Source organism: Garra rufa, chromosome 21, assembly GCF_049309525.1.
Source record: "Garra rufa chromosome 21, GarRuf1.0, whole genome shotgun sequence".
Taxonomy (NCBI): Eukaryota; Metazoa; Chordata; class Actinopteri; order Cypriniformes; family Cyprinidae; genus Garra; species Garra rufa.
In genome coordinates, this window is record NC_133381.1 from 25428783 (window position 1) to 25441622 (window position 12840).

Below are 12840 nucleotides of genomic sequence, written 5' to 3' on the forward strand. Positions count from 1 at the left end.
GGCTCTTACCTTCACAAAAACTTGATTGGTTCGTTATCCCCCTTTACACTGTTCTGAGATACCTAGGGGGACACCTTGAACTTTTGCCTTCACAGGGACGCGTTCGCAACAACAAATCAAATTTCTTCACCTTGGCGCAAAAAGCATGCGTCATGGTACTCTCGATAATGGCGGAATATGAATAAAGTCATTGTTTTTTTTCTTTTTGCAAAAAAGTATTCTTGTGGCTGAACCACTGATGTCACATGGACTGTTTTATCAATTTCCTTACTATGTTTGTGGCTCTGGAAACATTTTCAGTTGTGTCGTTGTCTATGCAGGAGCTCTCGGATTTTATTAAAAATATCTTAATTTGTGTTCCGAAGATGAACAAAGGTCTTACGGGTTTGGAATTTTAATTTTTGGGTGAGCTATTCCTTTAAGTAAATAACTCAATTACTCAATGATAATGTCACCTGTTGCCACCTACTGGTGTAATTTGGGATAATTTATCCACCTTATTCTTTAACATGTAAGTAAGCCTATGGGTGAGCTACTCACCATGAGTATTCCTGTTTAATAGCTGCCAATCCGCTTGTTAAGAGGTGACGTAATGCGTCTAACGAATGCTGTTTCCAGGTCCAAGCCTCAATTAATTTCACTTGAAAATACTATCTCAACAGCCATTTATGTGCGCTGTTTTTTCATATTAAACATTTGGGCTAATCTTCTTCAAACATATGTGTACACTACAGTCTCCGTGCTCACAGCGTCCCAAACACAAATAATATTTATATTTTCATTGTCTGGGATTTCGGTATGGAGTTAAAGGGTAGGATTATAATTTTTTTGGTAGTATTATATCACATTTCGAGTGTATAATTAGCATAGTTTCATCTGATAGAGCGTTTGGACCTGGAAGTCACGGAAGAGGTGACACGTGTGAGACTTAAGCAAATAGGGAAATATAAGATTAACAACATGAGGTAAATGGTAAAACTGTTTGCACTACAAACCTGTTAGCTCTTAATTAAGATAATACATTAAAATAATGTGTTAAAGGAGTAGTTCACTTTCAGAACAAAAATTTACAGATAATAAACTCACTCCCTTGTCATCCAAGATGTTCATGTCTGTCTTTCTTCAGTCATAAGGAAATAGTTTTTTGATTGAAACATTTCAGGATTTCTCTCCATATAATGGACTTCTATGGTGCCGCAGAGTTTGAATTTCCGAAATGCAGCTTCAAAGGGGTCTAAACGATCACAACCGAGGAAAAAATGGGCTCATCTAGCAAAACAATTGTTTTTTTTTTCTTTCAAAAAAACTTTATATACTTTTTAACCTCAAATACTTGTCTAGTTCAGCAAGACTAGCGTTTGAGATTAAAAAGTATATAAATTGTAAATGTTTTTAGAAAATAACCGATCGTTTCACTAGAGAAGACCCTTCTTCCTCAGCTGGGATCGTTTAGAGCCCTTTGAAGCTGCATTTAAACTGCATTTTGGAAGTTCAAACTCAGGGGCACTGTAGAAGTCCATTATATGGAGAGACATCCTGAAATGTTTTCCTTAAAAACACTATTTCTTTACGACTGAAGAAAGAAAGACATGAACATCTTGGATGACAAGGGGGTGTGAGTGCATTATCTGTAAATTTATGTTCTGAAAGTGAACTACTCCTTTAAGCAAAACGAGCTGTTTTGTACAGCTAAAAATAGCTGGATGGATGAGACCGGAAGCCAGACCCATAAAATTTACAAATGGCTGCACCCGTTCTTACTGGAGGAAAAAGGGGGATAGAAAAGAAAACTAAATGGACCAGTGAACACATGATTCGAGTCACCGGGATGAACCAAAACATGCCCAAAAATCCACGCTAACGAATATTCTATCATTTTAACAGAATTACTAGGTTAAATATATTTATGAAATCATCTAGCTCTAGCTGTAGTGCAACCGGGCGCGCGCCGGACTTGTTCGGCCCACTCGCTCCCGTTCCGTTCCCTCTGCGCATGACATCACCGCCTTAAATACTCCAGTTAATTTTCCTCCCTCTTCTCGTCGCCATCCTGAGAGCGCAGTAGAGGAGGAGACATAGCGGACTCTCTCTCTGTCGGGTTTTTTCAGTGATGTGTTTCTAGGCAGCGGGAACTCGTGGAAAGAAAAGAGCTTGTTTTTTTATTTTAACGGACGCTCTGCATTTCGGCTGCGCTTGGAAAAACCGCAGAGTGGTATCTGTGCTCGAGAAACTCGCTTCGAGAAAGAGGGAGGCGTGAAAGGAAAACTTTTGGTGCCAAGGTGAAGAAATCGAGGTTTGTTGTTGCGAACGCGTCCGTGTGAAAGCAAAAGTTCGGGATGTCTCTCTCGGTACCTCAAAACGGTGTAAAGGGGGATAACGAACCCGTCATCGAGCTTTTTGTGAAGGTAAGAAGCTGTCTAAAACTCATTGAAGTAAAGATTAAAGAGATGGCGCACCCAAAAATGAACATTTTGTCATTACATTCTCACTAAAACATTAGCGAATAACGTTCGTTTGTGAGCACAAACCATATTTTTGACTGAACGATACACTCGGTCACCGTTTACTTTCAATATATGTTAAAAAAAATGCGATGAAAGTGAATGGTGACCGAGACTGTCAGTCCTAAACGTACAGTTTAACGTTACACCTCCCAAACTAAAGCCTTCTGTTGTAATTTGAGTCATAATTCTGGTTTATCTTGATTATTAAACTATTCACAGTCAAAGTGACCACCTTAAATCAGTCTGAAATACGACTCAGCTATTGTGTTTTACAGTAAGAGTGAACGATGACAATGTCCATGTGAATGTCAGATGGGTGGAGGCGTTTTCTCAATATCACCCAATATCTGATTTATGTGCTGTTCGGTTTATATTTTATGATTATATGTCAGGTATAAGAGTTTACTCCCACAACCGAATGCACAAAGCACGAGGTTTAAGGAGAGGTTGAATGGGAACCCGACAACAATGTAATGTAACATCTGCAGTTCCCAATCCCGACTGCAGGAAATCCGTCCGGTCCAGGATACAGAGAGACCCTTAGATTAAACACAGTCAGAAAGAGCTCAGATTTTCTCCAGAGTTCAAGATATCTGTTAAGAAAGGACATAACACTGTATATAAAACCCGCCTATACCGCAGCATTGTTTTGCCTTCATAACAGAGTTTCCTATTTTAACTCCACACAGGAATTAGTCTGTTTATTGTAACCAGATCCATTTCTCGCTGGTTTGCTTCTTAAGCCTAAACTCTTTGTCATTTCCAATATAAACTGATGTGAAGGAATCTGGTCCTCCCTTGGATCTTTGAGTAATCAAACTGGAATTATTCGAATTCCTCTCTGCTGGAGCCCTGCTGTCCTCTTTCTTTCCTTTGCTTTTCTCTCCTTTTCTCTCCCTCCAAAGGCCCTCTGCCCGGCAGAGCGGGAAAACTCCTGAAAGACTGAAAGGAGGGTGAGAAGGGAAGTGGAGGAGGGGAGGGAGTTACAGAAAGAGGAGGGGGCTCCTAACAGTGCATGTTTGGGGACTGAGATCTGTTTAGAAGCACACAACAAGCTCTCTTCTCTAACCAGCATGGTTACTAAACTACTAGTGCTTTAAAGCTCTAAGGACTTTGGATCTCAGACGTTAAAACGCTGACCAGGCGTTTATGATTCCCGGCGGCTTTAATTAAAGGATGCCCCTGCTGTATTAAATGGACTGTAATTAATAATTCAATGAACATTACAGCAGTTTGTCACGTTACAAGGCACTTGTATAGGTCAGCTCTTTTTGGAAGTTGTGAAGTGACCCTGCGAAATGTTCGAACAGGCTTGTATTTTTTAATAGATTGATTGTTAAAGACCCCAGGAAGTCTGAAGAGTGCAGTTTTATTTACTGTACTGCATTGCATATCCCTTTTAAATATTTCAAAAAATATTTTTGGTTTCAAGTAATTAAAAATGATAAATTCTTCTAGAATGTAAAATGCTTTATTTTTAAATAAAGGTGTTTCTGTGTGTATGTACATTACCATTCAAACGTTTTTCAACAGTAAGATTTTTAATGTTTTTAAAGAAGTCTCTTCTGCTCACCAAGCCTGCATTTATTTGATCCAAAGTACAGCAAAAACAGTAAATTTAAAAAAATATTTTTACTGTTTAAAAAAACTGCTTTCTATTTGAATATATTTTAAAATGTAATTTATTCCTGTGATCAAAGCAAAATTTTCAGCATCGTTACTCCAGTCTTCAGTGTCACATGATTCTTTAGAAATCATTCTAATATGCTGATTTGCTGTTCAAGAAACATTTATTTTAATAAATTTATTAACAGGTATACTGTTAATGGGGCTCTTCAGAATTTCCATGGAATATGGGATGGCTTTATTGAATTTGTGAAGCGGTTAGATGGACTCCAGTTGGAGTGATAAGTTCTCATTAGACCTAGTGTGGCTATGTCCTAGTTGAGGATGAGTGATTGAAGGTTTAACTGGACCCCTACCCCTTGTCCCCTCTCCCTATCTTTGTTGTCTTTCCTTGTGTGTTTATTTTTTATTTTATTTATTATTATTATTATTTTTTTATTTTTTATTTTTTTGTGTTTGTTCCCCCTCCCCTTTTTTTATTATCAGGATTATTATTATTTATTTATTTATTTAGTTTGTTTTATTTCACCCCCCCCCCCCCACATGGTTAGTTTATTTAACTTATATTACTTTGGTGTGATGTGACTTTGTATGTTCATATGTATTTATTTCGATATCTTCAACTGTATTTATTTTGTTTGGTTGTTTGTTTTTTCTTTTTCTTGATGTTGAAGTGACTCTTCTGTGCCCTGACATTCGCTATTGAAATGTATTCAAGAAAAATTTAATAAAAAGATGGAAAAAAAAAAAAAAAAAAAAAGAAACATTTATTTTATTGTCAATATTAAAAACAGTTGCGTACATTTTTTTTTTTTCCAGGATTCTTTGATGAATAGAAAGATCCAAAGATCAGCATTTATCAGAAATAAAAAGCTTTTGTAACATTATGCACTATAACATTCAAAGGTTTGGAGTCAGCATCATTTTCTTTTGGGAAAGAAATTATAGAAATGAATACTTTTTTTATTTATAATTTATAATGTTACAAAAGTTTTCTATTTTGGATAAATGTTGTTTTTCTGAATTTTCTATTCATCAAAGAAACCTGAAAAAAAAATCTACTCGGCTCTTTTCAACATCTTAATCATAATAAATGTTTTTTGAGCAGCAAATCAGAATATTAGAATAATTTCTGAAGGACCACGTGACTTATGTTAAATTCAGGTTTGAAATCACAGGAATAAATTACATTTTAAACTATATTTAAATAAAAAAACAGTTATTGTAAATGGTAAAATTATTTCAAAATTTTACTGTTTTTACTGTACTTTTTGATCAAATAAATGCAGCCTTGGTGAAAAGAGACTTTAAAGATATTAAATATTTTACTGTTAATGTTTTGACTGGTAGTGTATATAGTGTGTGTGTTTAATGAATTTAAAGTTTTTTTTATTTTTTAACAAAGATGTTTGTGTGTATGTACATACATACATACATACATACATACATACATACATACATACATACATAAACATTATTTATAATATAACACACACACACACACACACACACACACACACACACACACACAAACTAATATATAGACACACATACTTTTTTTTTAAATAAAATATATAAAATAATGTTCTAAATGAGAGCATTTGAGTGAATTTTGTCAGTGTTTATAAGTACACTAACATTTAGGTGGCTTCTAGCTAATAAACAAAATGTACCAGACTCCAATATTTATTTCATGGGGTCTTTACAATAGTGTCCATCCTATTGTCTTTCTTTTAAGAGTATTTTGCAGTGTCTTTCTGTGGTGTGTCATACTGTATGAAGTTCTTGACATTGGTGTGGTAACATGATGTAATTCTCAGTGATACTGATCTCATGTGATGTGGTTTTTATAAATGGGTTGGTCAGGAAATATTGCCTTTGATTGCTGGTATCAGATTCTTAGACTCTGCTTGACCACACAGCAGTGCAGCCCAATCGTTACATAGGAAATCAGCATCCAAAATGAAACTCTACTGCTGTTGTGGGTTTGATGTGGAACAGCATGAAGAGAGACTGCAGGTCACCCTCATTCAGCACTGCCAGAGTCTGCTGCTATCAGATGAGCTGCAGTGACACTTACACTGTGTGTGTTTTGTTTCTATGGCACCTAGGTAAAGAGAGTTTCTTTTTATATGTTTGAAAGTGCACACACTGCCACAGAAAGATAATGGTGACCTATCTCCCACCCTTTCTGTCGTTTTATGTCTCTCTCATTCATAATTAACAGCATGTATGTAATGCATCTTTGTTCCACCTTTTCTTCCTGCACAACATCACAGCAGGACCAGCCCCTTTGTTGCCATAGAAACCAGGCAAACCTTGCCCCTGTTGGCGGCTGATAATGCAGTCATCTCCCTTCCTCCCTCCCTCTGTACTGCCGCACCTGCTGGCCATCTTTACCACGTGGAAGTGGAGATTTTTGCTTTGATCACAGTAACATGCACCGTAGAGTGTGTTGGTGTACAGCGCACTTCAAAAAGGGCCTGAATGCACTTCTTGTGTGGCTTTGATTTGATCAGTGCTTGCTGGTTTGGAAGTCTTTGTTTCTTTAAGTTGGCTATCCTCCGCTGTTCTCTAATGGATTTGAGATTGAGAGATCAGCCTCAGAGCTTTAATGGGATCAGTGGCTCTTAAATTGATGTGACTTCTCTAGAGTATGATACAGCAGTAATGAAGCCTCAGAGAGCAAGGATTTGCAGTTCTTATGCTTATCGGATGTTAGGTTTATTTCGGATTTTCACTGAAACACTTCTGTTCAAGTCAAAATCTAGAAGTGTCTAACCAATCATACATCAATAGAAAGCTTATTTATTGAACTTTCATATGATGTATATATCTCAGTTTTGTAAAATTTAACCTTATGACTGGTTTTGTGGTCCAGGGTCACATATGAGCATGACGATCCATTAACCCCTTAACTGTTACTCCCATTTTTGAACAGAGATGTGAAAATGAAGAATCGAATCTTAAATCTTTATGATTCAATGATCAATGTCTGATTTTAAAATGGCATTCCAAAGGATGAATTTTGAAATTAAGTTTTCATCTGATATATCATTTCTTATTTCTAATGTGTAATAGGGAAAAAGGCAACAAGAAAGTCTGTTTGTGAAAAAGGTCAGAACTCCTGTTATGAAGTAGATTTTTGAGGTGCACTCTTGTCATAAATTAATCTATGAAACTCTTGTCATAAATTATTTTCCTACATAATTTGTAACACGAAAAAAGTCTAATTTATTTAAGAGCCTTAGACCTTTCCAACGATATATAGTTTGTCATGATTAGATTAGGATTTATTTGTAAAATGGTGAAGTAAACTTGGGCATCCCACAGAGTGGACGGTGATGTTGATAGGCTGTGTTTCTAGCTAAGAATCTTTAAATCGCTTTACTCTGACACCTTTGTATGTTTATTTTTTAATGTTTAATGGTGATTTTTTTTTTTGTTTTGTTTACATTATTACATTATTTTTCACTACATTTCTTTACATTTAAAGCAAAGTTTATTTTGTCTTATTTCACTGCTATTTTACTGCTGTTTGATAACCTAATGTTCAGGGGTAAATCTTTAAAATAAAAAAGTTCTCCAGAATCGTGAGAGAATCGTAATCTTTATTCTGATCAAAAAATTGTGATTCTCATTTTATTCTGAATCGTGCAGCTCTAGCGTATTCCACGGACGAGAATCCATGAAACGCATTATTAGACAATTTTCCAAGGCTGCATGATGTAGTAAACTCATTTATAAATCTTAATAAAGCATAATGCCGTTGTGAATTTACAAACGCTATGATTCAGTTATATAAATATATGCGATGCAGATTTGATATGTGCTTTAATTATTTACATGCGTCTCAGAATGACTGCGTTTGCAATAAATGCTGCTCCACACAAACTGTTATTATTTTAATTTGTGGAATGTCTTAAACTCCATCTCTGCATGTTGTTGTGAGTTTGGGTTTATTATAACGTTCATCTGGGAACGCAATGTGCGCCATTTCATCAGATTTGTAAGGTAAATCATTTATAAACCTATGCAAACACAGGTGAATACATTAGTGTCTTTCTCAACATGCTAACTGTTCATCACGATTTAAAAAATAAAAGTTTAAACCCTTGTTTTGAGACACGTTTTGATGTCCACATATTCAAGACATTACAGTGACTGCAGCATTTCTGTTGTAAAGTAATGGCTAAATATTAAAGAGTAAGTGGACATTTGAATTAAATGTTTAGTCAATTTTAACCAAGGAGTAGATCGCGCAGTAAAGTGTAAAAACAATCGTAAAGATGTTGGCACCCTTGAGGCATATGTGCGTAAGGTACATTAGCTCTATTGTTAAAGGAGAACTCCGGTGTGATTTTGACCTAAAGTGTATTGAATCATGATACCGAGTGTAAACGTACCTTGCATATCTCATCTCGTCTTGTCCACTGCAGTCCGAAATCTGGGGTCAGTTAGCCGATGCTCACAACAGCTTGTCAATGAAAGTCAATCGGGCATCGAAGGAGCCATGTAAATAAATCACTGTTTTACGCCATTTACGAGGCACAAAGTAGCTCCACACTTCATTGGTAGACTTCCAAGGGCCCTGACATTTAAAACGAGACATTGAGAACTCATAAAAAGCACCGGTAGCTTATTTACAAGTAGATTTATACAGACAGTAACTGCAAGAAGTTTAGCGGCCGCCGCCATCTTAAATGTAGTCACGATAAGTCGAGTGTCGAGCACCAAGGAATTTATCAGCTTATCAACTTATCAGGTTGTAGTTTCCTTGGTGCTCGACACTCGACTTATCGTGACTACATTTAAGATGGCGGCGGCCGCTAAACTTCTTGCAGTTACTGTCTGTATAAATCTACTTGTAAATAAGCTACCGGTGCTTTTTCTAAGTTCTCAATGTCTCGTTTTAAATGTCAGGGCCCTTGGAAGTCTACCAATGAAGTGTGGAGCTACTTTGTGCCTCGTAAATGGCGTAAAACAGTGATTTATTTACATGGCTCCTTCGATGCCCGATTGACTTTCATTGACAAGCTGTTGTGAGCATCGGCTAACTGACCCCAGATTTCGGACTGCAGTGGACAAGACGAGATGAGATATGCAAGGTACGTTCACACTCGGTATCATGATTCAATACACTTTAGGTCAAAATCACACCGGAGTTCTCCTTTAATAATACATTATGTATTTTAACTGTTTTAATTAAAATCATATTACTTGCTTTTGATACTTTATTTCAACTAATTATTATTGCCTAATTGCTATTATATAAGTATTTTGAGTAACTGTAAAGGCTTTTGTTTGCTTAGGGCTACATTTATTACTACAAATATAATTATCAGATTAATTATTATCAGTTACTTGGTTACCAAAATAATCGTCAGTGTCAGCCTTAGTAAACTATGTTATCAGATTAATCTATTTATCGTCTGAATAATCAACTAATTACTTGATTAGTAAAATAATCATTAGTATCAGCCCTAGTAAACTATATTATCAGATTACTCGATTAATCGATTACCACATTAATCGTTAGTGTTAGCCTCAGTAAACTATAGATTTTTAGAGTAGGTATGCATAATATATTAGAGCCCGGAATTGCTGAATTCATGAAATTTACCATTGTTACTGTGTGAATGAATGGCGCAGACACAAAGGTTTCACTCACTACATACAAACCGTGCATGGTTTTTGTCAAACTTTTAATAAATGGCTGTTAAACTGTGTGAGTTTCATGATTTCAATTAATTAGAAATGCTTTTTGATTAATTTTTAATTTATTCATTTAAACATGTCTAAAAAAATTCTAACAGAAAAAAATGGAAACCCAGAAAAATTACAATAAAAAAAAAAAAAAAAAAAGAATTTGGAAAACAATACAACTGAATTCATAGGGCCCTAATATATCGATACACTGTTTATCAGCTACATTTTTATCAGTACTGGGCAGTGCTGGCCATAAAGTGGTCTATAAAGGACTATAAAATGGTTAAAATGATCTTTTAAAGCTGGGCCGAGTCATATTTTGGGACCAGACGTTCTATAGAGACTTGTGCAAGTAAGCAACCATCCAAGACAGCCCAACAACTATATAACAATGTGTGGTAAAACTACTCCAAACACCTTAGTAACCACCCATAACATGCAAGCATTGTGGAGCAACCAGTGCAAGTTTTGCATTGGCAAGTATCATTCACATTTGCTTTAAAATGTATAGATCATTCATGATCTACCCAGTTCTCTACCTCAGTGAGCTGTGCATACAGAGTTGAAACCAGCTCTGCGAGCCAGATGACCATGTGACAGTGGTGATGTTTACTCTGCAAAGGACACTGTCACTCAGGTGCTTTACACAGTCCAGGTGCTGATGATGCAACCACAGTAACCCTTGCTCTGCTTTGATTGGCTCTTTAGATTAATTATTGTTTATACTGCATGCAAAGTCAGATGACTTCAGTGTTTTGTCTCTGGTTTGATTTTTGTTTAAGCTGACGTTAGCGATTATTCACTGCGGACCACAGAGTTATAGTTTAATCACTGCTTAGGAATTCAAGGCCATAGTTTGGCCTTATTTTTTTTTAGCTTTGCAAGTATTTTTGAAGGAACCGTTGGCTCCTTTAACAATAAACAGGATATGCTGACTGGTGAAATATTTAGTGTTATCTTTTTTTGATATTCATGTGGAGTTCATGGGCTCAGACCAATTGCGCTGTAAACAGCAATGTGTCTGTCAAAACCTCGAGAGGAGGAGGATTATGGCACAGCTCAGAGTGTCCTTTCATCTCACACAGCTTCCATTTTTAACCCAAACTAGCGGGCAGGGTTTTTTTCAGTCCAATTCCAGCGTGTTAAATATGCAATTCAGTCTTTTATCAGCTGCCAAAATGGGATCTTACATAAACAGACATTTAAATGCATCAAAAGATTGGTGAGAAAATGGCAGTGTGTTTGTTTACAGATTGGAGAACATTTATGTATTTTTCATGTTCGCACAGTGATACAGGACTATTAAAACAGACAGACATGCACATTCTTGGCCTTTAGAACTCTACCAGAGTCAAATGCCTTCACTGCATGAGATCTGTCCTTACTGAACAATCTGAAGGACAAAAGACATGCTCGAACTCTTTCACCCCCCTCCTTCCCGCACTCTTTGTCCTTCAGCTAGTAGCATACACAGACAGCTCATATCTGACCAGAGCGCTGCATTGCAGTCGTCTCCATATAGTGAGCTATCATGGTGAAGTTTCATCCCTTTGTTAGAAGCTCCATTGTGTCGTTTGTACTGGTTTTGTGTGTGGGCATGTCTTTTATTTCTAAACCAAGGAAAAGTTTATGTCGGGCGCTCCTCCTTTGAGTCGCCCGTTCTGTCTGCTGCAGTAGAGTACACTAGGAGGTTTGTGTCTGCCGGATGATTGACACAAAATATTTAGTTCCAGGGAATGCCCTTCAATTCAAATTAAATCAGAATTGTTGGTTTTACATGAAATATGATTTATTTTAATAATCTAAAATCTTCATATATTGATTTAAATATTGAAGGGTTTATATTATATCCATAAAGCAAATTTAATTTTTAGGGCTGTACAATTTGGACAAAATATATTAGTATTGGCTTAATAATAATAATTGCTATTAATATTATTATTACCAAATAATTTATAAAAACTAAATGTAATATTACTGTTTTATTTCACTGTAAAAATAATATTTTAAAATAAAGATGGTGATGATAAAATATATTATAATATATATATATTTTACATCTGTAATATTACAATCCATATTGATTAATGCTGTTTTATAAATCTCACTGTTTCTTGGCACAAAAAAATACATGTATACTGCCATTCAAAATAGGGATCAGTAAGTTTAATATAATATTTTATTTCAAAGAATATGCTCATCAAGGCTGCATTTATTTGATCAAACTGTAATATTGTGAAATATTATTTCAATGTAATATAACTAATTTCTATGTGAATTTATTTTAATTTGTAATTTATTCCTGTGATGCAAAGCTGGTTTTTTGGCATCACTACTCCTGTCTTCAGTATCACATAATCTGTCAGAAATGCTGATTTATTATCAATGTTGAAAGCAGTTGTGCTGCTTAATATTTAGTTGGAACCTGTGATACTTTTTTAGGGTTCTTTTAATAAATAAACATTTGAAAAGAACAGCATTTATTTTATTTATTAACAATATACACTACCGATCAAAAGTTTGGGGTTAGTAATTTTTTTATTTATTTTTTTTGAGAAAAAATTAATACTTTTATTCACCAAGGATTTGTTAAATTGATAAAATATGATGGCAAAGACTTATATTGTTAGAAAAGATTTATTATTTGAATAAATGCTTTGCTTTTTAACATTTTATTCATCTAAGAATCCTGAAAAAATAATCAAAGGTTTCAAAAAAATAACAAGCAGCACAACTGTTTCCAACATTGATAATAAAAGTAATAAATCAGTATATTAGAATGATTTCTGAAGTATCATGTGACAGTTAAGCCTGGAGTAATGGCTGCTGAGAATTCAATAAATTATATTTTAAAATAGAAAACCATAATAATAATTTTTCACAATATTACAGTTTTTTTCTGTATTTTTAACAAGTAAATGCAGCCTTAACAAGCATAAGAGAATTCTTTAAAAAACATACATTTTACTGATTCCAAACTTTTGAACGGCAGTATATATTA

At 35.1% G+C, this 12840-nt stretch overlaps 1 protein-coding gene across 1 annotated transcript in view; it reads left to right on the top strand.

Annotated features, from left to right (window-relative positions):
- The first annotated feature begins 2033 nt into the window (after nt 1–2033).
- The window catches only part of clic4 (chloride intracellular channel 4), a 35106-nt gene continuing 24299 nt past the window's right edge, over nt 2034–12840 (top strand). The window contains exon 1 of the mRNA XM_073826703.1: nt 2034–2405. Coding sequence (XP_073682804.1) covers nt 2337–2405 — 69 coding nt within the window. The 5' untranslated portion in view covers nt 2034–2336. The remainder of the gene's footprint in view (nt 2406–12840) is intronic.